The sequence below is a fragment of the Rhinichthys klamathensis genome, unplaced genomic scaffold (genome assembly GCF_029890125.1).
Source record: "Rhinichthys klamathensis goyatoka isolate OS25496 unplaced genomic scaffold, OSU_Roscu_1.1 h1tg000210l_1, whole genome shotgun sequence".
NCBI lineage: Eukaryota > Metazoa > Chordata > Actinopteri > Cypriniformes > Leuciscidae > Rhinichthys > Rhinichthys klamathensis.
In genome coordinates, this window is record NW_026606735.1 from 751,634 (window position 1) to 769,440 (window position 17,807).

Sequence of the window (17,807 nt, forward strand, 5' to 3'; positions counted from 1 at the left end):
CTTCTAAAGCAGTGGTTCTCAACCTTTTTGACTCCAAGGCAAATATTCAAGACAATATTCGAAGACCCTCCTATCTAAGCTGATATGTACCTCTGGTACTTCTATTGTAACAAAAACGAAGAAACTATTTTTTTCCTATGTTAATTAAGATTGTGTTAATATAACTTTAACCCCTGGTTGAGAACCACGGTTTTTAATTCATACAGTATTGTTTTGTGTAAGGAACAGACTGAAATCACTGACTATCCACTGGAGCTATCAAAAAGACGAATAGACTGTAAAAATGACATAATTTGACACCAAACGCCATAGGTTTTTGTGATCAAAGTCAACGAAGGCAAAATGTTCAATATAGAATAATGATATAACTGTCACGCAAAGCTATTTTATGCTTTCAGAAAACTTCTTGGACCATTTTTATGGTGCCACCACAGATCGCATATATTTTAAAATTATTCTTTTGTGATGGGTTTGGAATGTCATGACGAGGTTTAGTTAACAATGACAGAACTTTCATTTTAAAGACAAGTGCAGATGCATGCACAGAAATCGACATGTCACAAGTGATTGACACTTGTATTTGTATATTTCACCATTGAACCCTCAGTAACAGCTAGTAAGACATTTAAACGTGCCTTTATACACACGGCAAACGAAAACAAGCTTCAGGCAACACGTTGACAATAAAACCCATTCAGCCTTACTGCACTGCCAAAATGTTAGTCATTGACAGCTTGTGTGTTCTCTCACCAGTTTGATGCGGTCTTCAGATCGAAGAATGTTGATCATCACCTGTAGATGCTGAGGTAAGTCACCTGTTGAGATAAACCATTGTTACATTCCAAACAAAACCATGACGACTATTTTGTTTACATTGACACCAGTGGCGTCTCAAACCCATATCGGAAATCTATTGAAGAAAAACAACCATAACAGTAAACAAGCTGACTTTAAAGTGATGTCATGAAAGTAAGGAGTGAACTAAGGTTTATAAGAGCAAGCATGCCAAGAAGAACGCCTGCTGAGTGACACGAATCAGTCTTTAAGTGTTGGGTGGGAAGACAACGGTATGCTTTTGATTAACGTTCTTATAGCGCTACTGATTTTACGAGAATCCAGAGTACAAGTGTCCAAATGCACAAAGGTAATGCGGAGAAAATGTGCTTTGTAATAAGAAAAATTAGTTGCTTCTTGGCTTGCGTTTACATGTCTCACACAGTATAATCCTATTTAATTAAACGGTAAACTTTGACATGAATAAGCAACGTTCGGTTGCATTGTGATCAGGTATGTGTAAATAAGTTCCGCCCTTTGTGCCAAAAGTATCAATAATTATAAATCTGACAACCTGAAAGTCATCTTATTCTAGCCCCGCCCCTTTTGATGCAAGTCAATAAAAGATTCCAAGTCTTGAATACACACGATCTGTTTACATTTCATTCTCCTCCTCAACACAGACAGACTAACTCCTGTGACATCTGACTGTGGTGTGTTCCTACCCAAACAAACCTCCTCCTACTCTTGTAGGCTTTGGCAGAATCAATGAAGCTATGATGTAACTGCTGTGGGACATGTGGGAGGCCAATCAAAGTGTGCGAGGAGGTTAAGAACAAAGCCAGAAACGTGAAAACCAAATAAACTCAGATAAAAAGATAGATCTTGTCATGTATACTTAACAAAACAGATGATGTTCTCTATGGTTTATTGGCTGCTTTGCATTTGGGACATGTATGAAAAGAAGGGGTATGTTTTCTCCTCCAACAGAACAAGCCTCTTGGTCTTCTGGGTCTCCGTGACAATAATTTACATAACTTTACATGCTTATCTGATCAAAACTGATATGTAAATGAACCCCTAAGGCAGAACAGGATCCCAGGGCACAGCTTTGATCAGAAGCATGCAAGACTGAGAATCATCGTTAAAGGAATAGTTTACTCTAAAAATTACATTTCATCATCTTTTACTCACATTCATGTCGTTACAAACCTATTTGAGTTCCAAGAAACACAAAGCGAGAAATTCTGCAGAATGTACAGGTCTTGTTCCCTCCATGCAATTAGAATGAATAGGGATTGGAGCTTCAAGCTTCAAAATAGAAGCAAAAGTACCATAAAGGTTATGTTAAAATGATCCATATTGTGTGTTATAATGAAAGTCTTCTGAAATCATATGCAGCACAAACAGAGGGATATCTTCCCCACCAGCACACTGTTAACTGAAGAATCATTGTGATCGAATCATTGAGCCAGGATTCAAGAGCCAGATCAGTCCAACTCATGAACAAACAAACTGCTTTTGTGAAGCAACTCAAGTTTGATTCATTCACAAATTGTTGACATTGCCGTTTCTCTCACAAGTCATGTGGATCACTTTTGTTGCATTCTTTTTCAAGCTTAAAAGTCCAGCCCCAATTCACATTATGTGCACGGAAAAAAGCGACCAGTACATCATTTAAAAAAAAAGAATCGCTTCTTTTCCTTTACTGAAGAAAGTCATGCAGGTTTGGAGTAACATTATGATGAGTAAATCTGGACAGAATTTGCATTTCTGCATGAGCTGTTAATTAAATATTTATTCTGACTGATTGTTATGATTTTGACAGTGATTCATCGTTTAATTTCACGGTTTTTGTTATGATCCGTCAATATGACTGAAATACTGAAAAAACTGAAATAGGATGTGTTTAAAATGAAAGTAGCCAAAACCTTATACTAAAACAAATCTGCTCACAACAATGATTTAAACAAGAGGCCAAACAGACACAACAACACTTTTATCTTTGTTTAATAATGCACTCACTTATAAGAGTCATTTTAAACATTATAAACACTTGGTAAAAGGGGTTTGAGCACTGAAATTTATAGTATGCACTACCATTCAAAGTTTGGAGTAGCCTAATTAAGTAATTTTTTAAAAAGAAATTAATACTTTTTTTTTCAGCAAGGATGCATTAAATTGATCAAAAGTGACAGTAAAGACCTTGATACAAAATGTTTCATTTCAAATAAATGCTGTTCATTTGAGCTTTCTATTCACCAAAGAATCCTAAAAAAGAATGTATCTTGGTTTACTCAAAAATATTACAACCGCGGCACAACTGTTTTCAACACTGATAATAAGAAATATTGGTAACACTTTAGTATGGGGAACACATATTCACTATTAACCACAACTTTTGCCTCAATAAACCCATCATTTGCTGCTTATTAATAGTTAGTAATGTAGATTTTGTAGCGTTTAAGTTTGCATATTGGGTAGGATTAAGAGATGTAGAATAAGGTCATGCAGAATAAGGCATTAATATGTGCTTTATAAGTACTAAGAAACCAAGCCAATGTATAAAATGTTTCTTAAGCACCAAATCAGCATATTAGAATGATTTCTGAAGGATCATGTGACACTGAAGACTGTAGCAATGATGCTGAAAAAAAATTTAGCTTTGCAATCACAAGATTATTAAAAATATATATTAAAATAGAAAACAGTTATTTTAAATGGTAATAGTTAAAGTCTTCTGTCAAATTATTATTATTTTTTAAAATCATTTCGGCCCCAACCTTTTGAACAGTAGTGTATTTTTTTAAGCACATTGAACCATTTCATCTCAAAAGATTAGGAGAAATGTAATTCCTCATATTATAACCCCTTTAAATTTGCCTTTGTGTTTTACTTGGACCTCTAAAGAGCCTTTCCTTTATCTCATTATTTCACTCTGCATTTATGGCACAGTTGCAAATATTTATGGTGTATCTTGCTTTAGGAAGTTGGACAGTGTTTAATACATCACAGCTGATACTATTTTAGACTGTCTGGCTCCTGGCACCATGAGAATGCAAATAGAGGTGACTGATGACGTCAAAAAAAAAAAAAAAAAAAAACCTGACAGGACCTAACATCTAAAAGGAAGGATATTTAAAGAGAAGATATTTAAGGGCTTGATTTACCTTCAGAATGAGTACCGAGGATTTTCCTCATGAATAAATGTTAAACTGTGACAAGGTCTTACTGAGAAAAAAGCAGAGCTATTCTTACTGTCAGAGAACATTTTGTACCCAGACTGCAACAGAGGAAGAGAAACCTTGCATCGTCTACTCTAGTCTAACGCAGACATCCGCTGTTTCTCAATGGAGACAGCTGACTTCTCTACCCTAGTATTTTTTTAAATGATCTAATTCTTGTAATCTAATTCCAGATCTTCTAGACTGTCTGCATAAGTCACTTTATAGGAAGTGTTTGTCATGTTCATCTTGTGATTGACGGGCAGTTGCGTTAATTATTCGTACATTTCACAAAACGCTCATGACTCAAGCGAAGCTCAAAACACTACGTGCCCCGAGACAATGTAAAAAACAAAACCACTCGTCAAACCTGTGTTAACGCACCTGTGGATCAGCACTATACCTGACACATCAAATCGAAACCGCACATCCCAACAAGACCACAGCGTAATATTAGCCAACTGACAAAACAGATGCTTGATAATATCAGGTGATATGAGGGGCCATTAAAAAAAAAATCAGTCTAAACCTGCTGTGATATGAAAAGCTGTCCGAAAGCGTGGCGAGATAGTCAGTGCATAAAGCCTGAGGGTTTGTTGTGTCTGCATGGTGTGTAGTTTCTCTCATAACAGATTCAATTCACCCGAAGCAACACCCTTCTGTTTAGCAGTAAACATGTTTAATAAATTCAACGTGTCACACGTGTTAGAAGATGCTGGACTGATGGCGGCTGGGACATCTGTTGTCATGCATTTGTGTTTACGTTGTTGCTGAGGAGATACAGTCTTTGATCGACTGATTAAATGTGTCAGATGAATTGCTTGTTTTTCTAGCAGTGTACTAACTACTGTAGATAAAAATGGTTTGTGAGTTCTGTCTTCCAAACTAAAATCCCAATATCATTATAATTTTTCATAACTGTATACTGTTTGTTGACATTTCCCCACAATAGGTTGTTTAACAGGCAGATTGTGACAACTTACCACCACATATAATGAGAAAACAAGCTCCACTTTTGGTATGTATATCTAAAATATTTCTGTAAAATTTCTGTATGTGTCTATACAGACAGCCTCTCTACAAATGTGTTCCTTTCTGGTGGTCAACTGTCCCATAAATTAGATAAAAAAAAGAAATATTTTTTGTGTTCCCATTCTGAGTGCCCTGTCTATAAGAAGTGATGTTCTCACAGTCCCAATGTGCTGAGCTAAACTGCTAATCTGGCTAATCCACATACAAACACACACACACACACACACTTGTCTGGGACACGCTTAGCCAGCACTGAGTCTGTCCGTCAGCCAGACAGCATCTGCTGCAGAATTTCTGAATTTCCCTCTCAGGACAGACGGTATGATTTTGTCAAAGGTTTAATAGACATAGCCGAATCGTTGTCATTTAGGAATATGACTGCATGGGTTTTTGAATCGAGAACTTTTGACGATTAATCGTGCTGCTTTAAAAGTCACCTTTACAATAATTACTATAGTAACCATTATTTCCACCAAAACACCATAATTCAAACTGTTATTGTCTTTAATGTAAAATGACAAACTTCCTATTTTAATTATTGACTTAAGATTTGAAAAAGTTATATTCCTAAATGAAATTACCACAGTAATACAGGCCCTGAAGTACAGTTAATAAGGATCGTTAATACACTGTTGACTCGAATAACAGTGAGCATTCAAAAACGTCACCTGTACTTTGGCTGCTTATGTAAATTGAGGAACACACTGACGTGTGATGCAAGGGAGGAGACAGATTGTATACAAACCCCTCAATCCCATTCAAGTGCATGGACTGACCTGCATGCTTGTGGTGAGTTTGACCTCTCGGACCCTGTGGACAACTGCCCTGCTGCAAAAACAGAGCGGCCCCCTTGACCATGAAGAAGCTCTCACTTAAACTGTAAAAGATGGAGGGAAAGAAAGGGTAGAGAGGAGACAATGTGAGAAACGACAGCAACAACTGACCAAAACATGCTTGCATGACAGTTTAGACAACAAAACCCCAGGAAAAAAAAATGTGGAGTTGGATTTAGCGCAAGCATGTGGGTTTTTCTTTCTCTGCTCATATTCTTCTTGTTTTTTAATATTTTTATAAAAAAACAAACATTGAGTCCTGTTCACTGATTCATATATTCATATACTCTCATTCAAAATATTTGAACAAAAATCTGAGAAGGTTGAAAATAAATTTTTCAAATGAAATAGAAATATTTTGTAATATTATAAATGTCTTTACTGACACTTTTGATCAATTTAATGCATCTTTGCTGGATAAAAGTATTAATTTATTTTAAATAAATCTCACTGACCCCAAACATTTCTACATTGGTCTACAAATATACATGCATTTCATTTTCCGTGCATAAATTTAGGATTATGTCAGTAATCTAAAAAGTTATCAGTGGGTTTATGATAAATATATATGGCTATGTGTCCAGTCTTTCCATATGAAAACAAAATACTTTGTGAATGACCTATGACTTTTCATCTTTAATCCTCTGGGGTTGAATTTTGCATGTTATACAACCCATCTCACCATCACTCACCCGTCCCGTATGCTCACGACATGTGCTTTAGGTCTGTGATTTTAGGTGGGGCAATAATTAGCCTTACATGCAGTTAAACACATAAAAAATGTGATTGTGAACCACCTGAGGCTTATTATTATTATAATGCACTGTGGCTAAAGTACTGTAAGTCTTAATGGAAACTCAGTGCTGGGAAAACCAGGACTACAGCGGTGAGAAATGTGCTCAATATCTTGCAGAGAAGCTACTGAGCTGTAATGAAAACACTCTCGTCTGTTATCCTACTGTCATAACAGGGCAGGGATGGTTCACATGAATTAGTCTGAACATGGTGTTGAACATGACTTTGCTAGAAAGTTTAATGAACTGTGTGTGTGTGTGTATGTGTGTGTGTGATGGGTAAGTTTAGGGGTCGGTTATTGTGTGTGTGTGTGTGTGTGTGTGTGTGTGTGAGTGATGGGTAGGTTTAGGGGTCGGGTTAGTGTGTGTGTGTGTGTGTGTGTGTGTGATGGGTAAGTTTAGGGGTCGTTTAGTGTGTGTGTGTGTGTGTGTGTGAGTGAGAGTGATGGGTAGGTTTAGGGGTCCGGTCTACTTAACTATATTTTAAGGGACAACTTTGTACCCAGAAGTGACCAAAACAAAAACCTCCCTTTAGGGACGACCTCATTTGTAAATCTGGTATAAAAATAAATTAAAGGTTTTTTAAAAATGCAAAAAGGTTTGTGTGATGGGTAGGTTTAGTGTATGGGATAGAATATACAGTTTGTACTTTGTACTGTATAAAAACCATTACATCTATGGAATCTCCCCATTTAGATAACGAAGCAAACGTGTGTGTGTGTGTGTGTGTGTGTATGTATGTGTATATTTGTGTGTGAGAATGGCCTCCTCCTTGCCTGTGGATTTATTGTGTCTATATATATATATATATATTAGGGCTGTCAAATGATTAATCGTGATTAATCACATCCAAAATAAAAGTTTTTTTTACATAATATATGTGGGTGCACTGTGTATAATTATTTTATATATATATATATAAATACACACACATGCTTGTATATATTTAAGAAATATTTTCATGTATATACTGTATATAGATTTATATATAATTTATATTATATATAAATATAAATATTTTATATATAAATAATATTTTTATATTAAATATACATGCATGTGTGTGTATTTATATATCTACAAAATAATTATACACAGTGCACCCACATATATTATGTAAAAAAAACTTTTATTTTGGATGCGATTAATCGTGATTAATCATTTGACAGCCCTAATATATATATATATATATATACTTACAAACAATACATCAGAGACAGAAAGAGTGAGCAAAAAACATTTTGTGACGAATGCAATACTCTTATATTACTATATTGTAAACTACAACTGGGCACTTGAAAGCAGTTGTAGAAACTACTACTAGCCACTGTTGAAGACAGTTCTGCTGATTAATATTTTTGTGGAAACTGTGAGATCTTTTTCATGATTATTTGATGATTCAAAGGTTTAAATAGAAATGTAACATTATAAATGCCTTTACAGAATCAATTTAAAGCACTTGCTGAATAAAATCATTTTTTTTTTTTTTTTTTTTAAATAGCATTTCATAACCCGAGTATTGATGAGCGTAACATTAGTGCTTGACAAGAACAAAACAACCTGCAACGCACACATGCTCGCATACGACATGTGAGGCAACTAGTTGTTGGCTGGCTTCATTCATGCAGCACACTTCATCTAAACATACTCTCTAAATCACTCTCACTCTCTTGAAAGTGTAAGGCAGTTCCATAAGTTACAGAATGAGGTGGTCAATCTCTTTTATAAGTGAACTGTTTGTGAACAGAACTGCAATCAACTGACAACTGTATTCTGCTTTTGTGTGAATACAGCCCAATTACATTTGAGTATGTTGGCCACTGGCCATTGTTCTCTCTAGTTTCCATTATTGAACCTTTAAAAAGATATCAGTGGACCACTACGGAGAACACAGAATTCATGCTAAATAGGCAATAGACAAAAAGACTAACTAGTTGACTAATTCAGACAACCCAAAGGGTTTGACAATTTTGAAAATATGTAGTGTTTCACAACTCTACACTACGGTAATCTGTAATCTCATTTCAATTAAATGGTTCATGCTAAAAAAAAATATTAAAAAACGTGTCAAACTTAGTAAAAGTAAAGTAAAATAATCCCTTTCTCAAACCCACAGATGCAACACAAAGTATGAAATGTACAGCATCAAACTTGAAATCTACATAATAGAAGTGTACATTCAGAAAGATCACTGACTGGCTATTTAGGAGTGGCTCCTCAAAACCATCATGCTCGAGTCAGGACAAATATTTCGGGGTCAGATTGTTTTCTCGCCCTGCTGTGGCTGTGACCCTCTGCTGACTCATCCCTCTCATTTTCCCTGACTGGACTTCCAGTGTCTCAGCATTCAGAGAAACAACCATCACATGATTAGCAACCAGCAACAAAACTCGCATTGTGCCCCCACCCCACCCCACCCTTCTCTTTATTTCTCTCCTACTTCCTCCTCCTCCCTTTCTCTTATTCCCTTCTTCAACTTTCTCACCCTCCCTCGTAAGGCCCCGAGGGTGTCAGCGGATCACAGCGGCTTTTGTTTCCATCCTCCTCTCTTTTGTTTCTCCTCTCCCTGCTGCGCTCTCTCTCTGTCCGCCCCTCTGAGCGATTTATGTGAAGGCTGGAAGCAGCTCAGCACCGTTGGGCTGATGGATTGAGTCATGACTGCGAGACAGACAGCTGAAAATGACGGTACACAAGCCTTGAGCAGAATACACTCATCTCCAAGGGTGTAATTATGATGTGAGTAAGAGTTTTGAGAAGAAACCGCTCTAAAACGTCTCTGTCCACGTTTCAATTGTATGTTTAGTCGGCCCCAGATGGATACTTGGCACCTGCTGTAGGATGAACAGCCCTTTGGTAGAAATTCTGGAATCAAAACTACAGCAAAAATATAAACGTGTCAACTTATTTTCCTGATGAATGTCACAGAAATTGTATACACTTTTCTGTAAAAATAATTATTATTTTTTAACAGAAAAAGAGTTAAAACCTGTAAATTGGTTAACTATAAAAGTTACGTGGTTTAATATTGCATTACATGTCATTTTACTGTAAAATAATGTATGGATAATGGATTTTGGAAGTAAAAACATTCCCAGAATTCCCTGCATTACACAATATATGACTATATTTCATTTATATTTTGTCATCTTTAATGAACATGTTGCATTTTATGTTATTTAGTTAATGTTCATCGCATAATTTAGTGTCATGGACACTTAATTAATAGACATAAAGAGAGCAGGCAACATATGTTTGGCAAAGACTGAATAAATTACAACTGAATAATATATATAGGCCAAAATATTTTTCAGCTTTCTGATATTCAAGATACATCCAGTATAAATCAATCAATATGTATGCATTTGCTCTAAATAGCTTATCTTCAATTAGAGGATCAATCACTTCGACCAAAAAGACTTGTAGTAAAGTACATTCAAATTGTTCAAAAGTTAATAATTTAATAAGTGAAAAAATAAATAAATCAAGAAATGTATTCCACTGTTTTTAACAATTTTGCAATGCTATGTAAAAAATATAAGGTAATAAACGGCAATACGTGAGAGATGATGCTAAAAATATACTATATTAATTGAATCCGAATGATTCTTGGATTCAGACAGACAGTTTGAGCTGAATAATGAAATGAATTTATCGATACTGTTTTTGCTACTGAAGTTTAATTTAAATGCTCACATAAGTCAGAAGACAAGGAATGATCTACAAACTAGTATACCAATAATGGCAATTGTGACCAAATAAAGTGCATTTAAAAGATGCAATATATGCACCCTATAGAGGGACAACTTTTGAATAAACTTACTCATTTTCTCCAAAAATACTTTTCATATGACAGCAAAGCACAGTATAAAGCACATAGGCCGAACAACTCCACATGACAGTCAGTAAATTCATCTGAAGGTCAGAATTAATTTGGCCCAGCATCATCTGATAGTATTTTGATAATGACCATCTGCAGGAGTGGAATGTCCACTCTTATATAATGCACACAACCTAAGGCAAATAAAAAACACAAAATTGGACGACCGCATGCCTTTCATTCAAATATGCAAACATCACTACCTCTCAGGTAACACTAAGAGCAATAATAAAAAGAAAGTTTATGATGTGGCAAGACCAGATTTTACAGGTCAAAGCAAAACTATAGTATGTGACACACTAAGAGCAAACACACACGTAAGCTGAAAACTTACTCATCTTCAGGGCTCAGATAAATATGAGGTATGAATGTTGCCAGCAGCTGTAACTGGGTCACACCTGTAGTCCCGGTAGAGGTTTCCAGCTCTGTACTACACGCATCACTCACAATACTGTCCACAAGTTTCAGTGGGATCCAAATGCCTAAGATTTACTTCTATTTTGCATTTTTCTAAAAAAAAAAATTTTTACTTACCAATTACACTACCGTTCAAAAGTTTGATGTATTTTTTTTTTTTTTTAAGTAAAGTGACAGTAAGGACATTTATAATGTTACAAAAGATTTACATTCCAAACTTTCAGTCACACTTTAGATTTGGTTCCAATTCTCAGTATTAACTAACTATTAACTAAGAGTTTTGCCTCAATAAACTCCTAATTACTGCTTATTAATATTTAGTAAGGTAGTTGTTAAGTTTAGGAATTGGGTAGAGTTAAGAGATGTAGAATATGGTCAATCAGAGTAAGGCATTAATATGTGCTTTATTAGTACTAATAAATAGCCAATATCATAGTAATATGCATGATAATAAGCAACTAGTTAAAGGGTTAGTTCACCCAAAAATGAAAATATAGTGATATTATCATAGTGTAATATCGTAGTGATATTGCGCAAAGCTTCTGTGTTGCACGTCACATGTAGGCTCACTATTGGCCGACGCTGGTCATGTGTGTGATGCGTGACGTACAACACAGAAGCTTTGCGCAATATCACTACGTGAACTCACTCACGGCCCACAGGGAAGGAAATAAATAGTTGAATAAAGTAGTTATTTTTGTTTGTTTTTTTGCGCACAAAAAGTATTCTCGTTGCTTGATAAACTTATGGTTGAGCCACTGTAGTCACTCGGACTATTTTAACGATGTCTTTCATAACTTTTGGGCCGGCCAGTTTCGATCCCTTAAGAAGCCTATGGAGGAGTGATCCAGCTCTCAGATTTAATCAAAAATATCTTAATTTGTGTTCCGAAGATGAACGAAAGTCTTACGGGGTTGGAACAACATAAGGGTGAGTAATTACTGACAGAATTTTCATTTTTGGGTGAACTATCCCTTTAATAGTGAGAATTGGACCCTAAACTAAAGGGTTACCAAACTTGGTTTCCACAAGCAGTACAACTGGTTTCAACAATTATAATAATAAGAAATGTTTCTTGCGCACCAAACCAGCATTTCAGAATGATTTCTGAAGGATCATGTGACACTGAAGACTGGAGTAATGATGCTGAAAATTTAGCCTTGCCATCACAGGAATACATTACATTTTAAAATGCATAAAAAAACAGATATAATTGTTTATACTGCATATGTGATCAAATAAATGATGCCTTGATGATCGTAAGAGACTTCTTTCAAAACATACAAAAAGTCACAGACCCCAAACTGCATTTTATTAGCAACAATGTGAGTGAAAAGTTAAACTGGAAAATTGACAATTTTCAGATTAATTAGCAATTAACCTAATGCCTTAGTAGTTGGTTTGTCTCCTTTTTGCTTTATGACAGCAGCACACAAGACGCACGAATTCCATTAGTTTGTGTAAAACCTGATGATCATGTTCTCCAGATCGGTTCGAGAATGATCCATGTGACCATGTGTCTGTCCAAAGAATTAATTATCAAAGTCACAAATATGCTCACTTAATTATTGACTAGAAACAGTACAGAATATAAAATATTTCATATTCACTTCACACCACAATCCTAAAACAATCTGTTCGTTTCCAGACAGCAAACTAGAATAGGAACCTGTGATTTTCAGACTTCTGGATCTTACTGTACAAGTCATGCGTCACAATCAACCAAAGATATAAACGGCACTGCAATCCACATCAGCTCTGATTTCACTCAAGACTCCTGCACCAATTCATTGGTTCACTCACATGTGGTAGATCTGGCTCTGCGTGACGGATGCATTATCCACAAAGTACGGTAGCATCTTCAGCACAACTTCCTGACAGGAGTCTAAGACCAGATGCATCCTGCTGCTGGCTACAGGGAGCTCTCCCTCGCCCGGTCTGCAGGACGCTTCGGGCAGAGCGGGAGAAAAACAGCATGCAGAGGAGAGGAGGAGTGCGTCTGCAGCCCCTACCCCGGTCTGACGCTGTCCGAGAGTGTGTGAGCGAGTTCCTAATGACGCACTCCCTCTCTCTCTCTCTCTCTGTGTGTGTGGGGGTAAATAGAGAGAGGAGGAAAAACCTGTTCCCTTCTCTTGCAGTTACAGGAAGGGACGAGGCACTCTGTGTATGCGCATGATGAGATCTCGCCTCTGAAATTACACTGAAAGAAATTCCCTTTTTTTTCCTGCTGTAAATAAAGCTTATTGGAGTGCGTTTTACAAGAAAATCCTATTTCAGTTTTCTACTAAATTCACATTTAATTCAATGTGTTACTTGCTGTGTCTTTGTAATTGTTTATGAAATTTGTGAAAATTGCACCAAATACCAGAAATATTTTCAATGTAGTGCACTCCAAACATTTGTGACACTGCAAAAAGCCCAGCAGGTCACAGAGATCCTGGTGGCTCTGTTGGAGAAATAAAACCGCTTTTTTTTAATGCTTGCCACACCCTAAAATGATCTGTCCCAGAATCCTCTATGTGCCATCCTCACATGGGCTAAGCATGGGGTGGCTGTGTCTGCCGCTGTCAGACGAATCAGGGAAGCTTCTTTAAAATCTCATTAGGATATGGGGGATGAGCTTCCCCCTTGAGTAGAATGCAGTAAGTGTAGAGACTGGATGACCGTCTGTACTCCCCTATCTTGCCTGTCAACACTGCGGCTTGACTGAGGAGGGCTGACTCTTTCCGTCTAAAAGCTGATAAAACAGGACAAAGAGAAAACCGAGACACCAAGGAACAGAAATAGCTGGGGGGAATCTGCAAAAAAGAGGGAGGGGGAGATATTTAAGAAGGATGAACAGAAAGGGAGATGAAGAGAGCCGTCTTAAATAACTAAAGAAGCCAAGTGAATGGGACTTACTAAAGGGCATTTGAAATTTTTACTTTCTGGATTGGCGAGACCCATGAAAAAACAAAAACAGAAAACAAACAAAATGCTGCCAGGTTACACTCTTTAAAGGAGTTGTCTGGGTTCAATACAAGTGGAATGCTGTCAATTACCACTAAAATAACTTTGACTTGTCCCTCAGTTCATAAAAATAAGCAGAAACCACGTCTACAGTAATGAACTTACAATGGAAGCAATATATGGGACAAGGAATTGCAGAGGGTTTCCTCAGAAATGAGAGAAGAAGAATATTTTTGTTTATAATATTAATATAATATGGTAACACTTTACAATAAGGTTCATTAGTTAACATTATTTAATGTATTAACTAACATGAACTAACAATGAGCAATACATTTGTTACAGTATTTATTAATCTTTGTTAAAGCTGCAGTCCGTAGCTTTTCCTCTTTGTCGCCATCGCTCCGTTCGAAATCTGTAACTGCAGTGATTCGCGGAATTATCATCTTTACGTGGGTTGTAAATCGGCATGAAACAGCGCGGAAGAACACAGTGCTTTGAGGCGAGTGCTGCTGTCAGTCACCGCGCTGTGTGGATACTGTCATACAGAATCACAGATTCACTTTTTGAAAGTTTGACCAACATAAGAATTTTCATAAGAAAATGTCTTCTGAACAAGTAAGTAACATCCATTTTTGTTCTGACCAACTAAGGGGGAAAAAGCATTCGACATGATAAGCTTCGTTAGATTTAATCAACGCGATTTACAGCAACCGTGCAAATTATAGCCTACTTTGTTCTCAAATTGTTCATGTTAACATCATCACATCAGCATTGCGTGACTAATGTTAAATTTAATGTGTTTTATGGTTACCTGTGTAGTTCAGAATTCATATTCTCCATAATAGCAAAACGAGAAAGGCACAACAAAGGAAACTCCATAACTGTGTGAATTAAGAAAACGTACTGTACACGATTGAACTATTGAAATGTCTTACTTGTTCAGCAGAAAAAAAGCCTCTTCTTCCGTTTTGAACCCCTTCAAAACACGGAGTTCACGCACTTTTCAAAAGCCCCGCCAATGTTTAAATCCTTGTGTTCGCATGAGACGGTTTCTTTCTCTTTCTCTAGCCACCTTAAATCCGAAGTACGAAGTCTTTTGGGTTTTATAACTGCTGAATCTCCAGTTGACACTGATGATTGTTGTTTGGATCTTTCTGGATGCCATAAGTTTAATTATGTAAAGTGCTGCGAGAAAAGCCTATACATCTAAACATCTCGTCACGCGCAGTATAGCCGGCTAGCCGAAACTCCTTCTTTATGTGTACGGGTGTGACGTCATGACGCAAAGACATGCTCGAATTTCCCGCGGAAACCCACCAGTACCACTGGAATTAAAATCATTATTACAAGCTAACCGTTTTGAATCTAGCTATGGCAAGCAGATAGTTTTGACCACTGGCAGAATAAGTTTTTTTTAATATAATTATTTTGGATTATTTTTAACTTAAAAAAGTTACGGACTGGAGCTTTAATATTAGTTAAAATAAATACAACCTTTGATTTTAATAATGTATTAGTAAATGTTGAAATTAACATTAACTAAGATGAATTAATGCTGTATAAGTATTGTTCATTTTTAGTTCATGTTAACTAAGGTATTAACTAATGTTAACTAATAAACCTTATTGTAAAGTGTTATCTATAATATTATAATATATATATATATATTTTTTTTTTTAAGCATACATCAAATAAAATTGATTGAGGTTTAGGTTTAAAACCAGAAAAAAACGACCATGGGGTGATACATTAATTGAAGATATATACACTACCATTCAAAGTTTGGGGTGAGTAAAATTTATTAAAGAAATTAATACTTTTATTTAGAGAGAATGTATTTAAGGGGTGGTATAATGCCCTTTTCACAAGAAAAGGGCATTATCTCTGATGTCCACAGAGTGTGTATGTGAAGTTTTAGCTCAAAATACCCCACAGATATTTTTATCTAGCATGTTAAAGTCACGCACCGTTTTTGCGTCTGTCCCTTTAGATGCAAATGAGCTGCTGCTCCCGGCCGGCACAGAGGGCGGAGCTACCACAACTTGTGTCCTTAGCAGCTTCGATTACCTCACACAGACATGCACTGAAAATTTCAAAAACGTTTAGCCTTTTATGTTCAAACCGGAGTCAGAAAGATGGAGAGACTCAAGAAGAAGTGACAACATGTAGACAACATTTCTGAATGATAAGTTGATGAATTTAGGTAGCTTATGTGTAGTTATCTTCTAGTCATTGATTAGCATATAGAGGGAATGCATTAACGTCACTTTCCCGCCGGAACACGCCCCCCTCAGCGGGACTGAGTGGCAGAAGAGCTGCTGCGTGACTGGAGTTAATAGGGGAAACTGCGTTAACGCGAGTAAAACAAACTATTATCAGTTTAAACTAAAAGTTGGACTCGATATAGTGTTCCTTACAACTTATCAAAGATCCAGTGATCCATGGATATTGACATGCAGCCAGGAATCGTGTTTCCTGACATTTATATGTGCCTGATTTCGACGCCGGGGAAATAAATGAAGACAATTTGCCTGTAAACGTTTTATATAAATACAATATAGATAGGTCTAAATCCGAGTGATCACTTACATTAATGTTATACTGTATATCATCATATCGTCCAGCCCTAAAAATTGTATAGTTTTTTGTCAGTGTTTATTTAAAAACATCCAATTATGCAGAATATAGTCTGTTCTGTAGCTTTTTGCAGTCTGTAAAAATATACAGTACCTCAGATTTCTGGTCAAATCTAGTTGTACAGTCAATCGCAAAGCTCTTTCCCGTTTTAGATGTGTTTTGTGTGATTTTCACGGCATTCACGCTGAAAACAAATGCTGCCGCTCAGTCTTTTTGCCACTTGTGGGCGTGACCGCATTCACTCCGGCCGACGGTGACGTCATGCGCATACCCTCTATTCTGTCATGATAATCTATAAATCGTGTTCCGGGGCGGGGTTTATGCAAATTTTAGGGTTTGTGATGTCACTAACCCGGGACGAATGTCGTAGTCCTTACCAGCCGTTTGTTGTAGTCCTTAAAAAGCAATTTCTTTAAAAGAAAATATCTCCCTTTGCTTTGAACTTTGAGCGTCGTAACTTTGCAGATGTTGATGAACATAAAAGACACTAAATTTCTAAATCTTACCCCAAACATTTGAACTTTAGTGTACAGTATTCTTTGAAAACAAGTCCCAAGCAACAATTTACTTGTTATAAGTATTTTTAAAGGTGCAGTGTGTGATTTTTAGCAGCATCTAGTGGTGAGGTTACCTATTGCAACTAACAGAAGTTATGGTGGCCGACAGGAAAAGATGTTGTTGTCTGAGACATCAGAGAGTGGCCAGTTAAGCAATGAGGTTTCTTTACAAAGATAAATTAAGAAATTATACTTAATAATTACTTATATATTATTGTTACTTGTTCATCATTGTGTCAGTGTTTTATTCGCTGACTTAGTACGAAGAACATAACGTAATGAAACACGCTCTGTAGTAGTTTGTCCATTTAGGGCTGCTGTAGAAACATGTCGGCGCAAAATAACTATTTCGAAGTAAGTGGACCCGCAGTGTATGTAGATAGAAACGGCTCGTTCTAAGGTAATAAAAACATAACGGTTCATTATGGAAGGTCTTTATACACCACTGAAAACATAGTTATGTATATGATATTGCATTTCTGTCAACAGATCCTCCTAAATATTACACAATGCACCTTTAATTGGAAAACAGCACAAAAATTCCGGATTAAGGAAATAATTTTTGATGTATAGTAATGCATTGCCAACAGAATTCCTGTGGGAACTTCAAGGGTTTAATTTGTTTGTTCTTACATATTGAGGGAAAAGTAAAAAAAATAATTATGTAAAGACAGCATGTCACAGACGCCTCGCATTGAACCAGAGAGATT

General features: G+C 36.4%; 1 protein-coding gene across 2 annotated transcripts in view; it reads right to left on the minus strand.

The window, feature by feature from the left end:
- Nucleotides 1-17,807, minus strand: part of ssh1a (slingshot protein phosphatase 1a) — a 41,221-nt gene that overhangs the window by 9,909 nt on the left and 13,505 nt on the right. Inside the window, exons 1-3 of one of the 2 annotated variants that reach the window (XM_056263819.1) lie at nt 12,755-13,022; nt 5,807-5,907; nt 751-815 (exon numbers count right to left, since the gene is read on the minus strand). In XM_056263819.1, the coding sequence (XP_056119794.1) occupies nt 751-815; nt 5,807-5,907; nt 12,755-12,852 (264 nt within the window). In that variant the 5' untranslated portion in view covers nt 12,853-13,022. Of the gene's footprint in view, nt 1-750; nt 816-5,806; nt 5,908-12,754; nt 13,023-17,807 lie in introns of those variants that run through there. The other variant, XM_056263818.1, reaches the window with a different exon arrangement.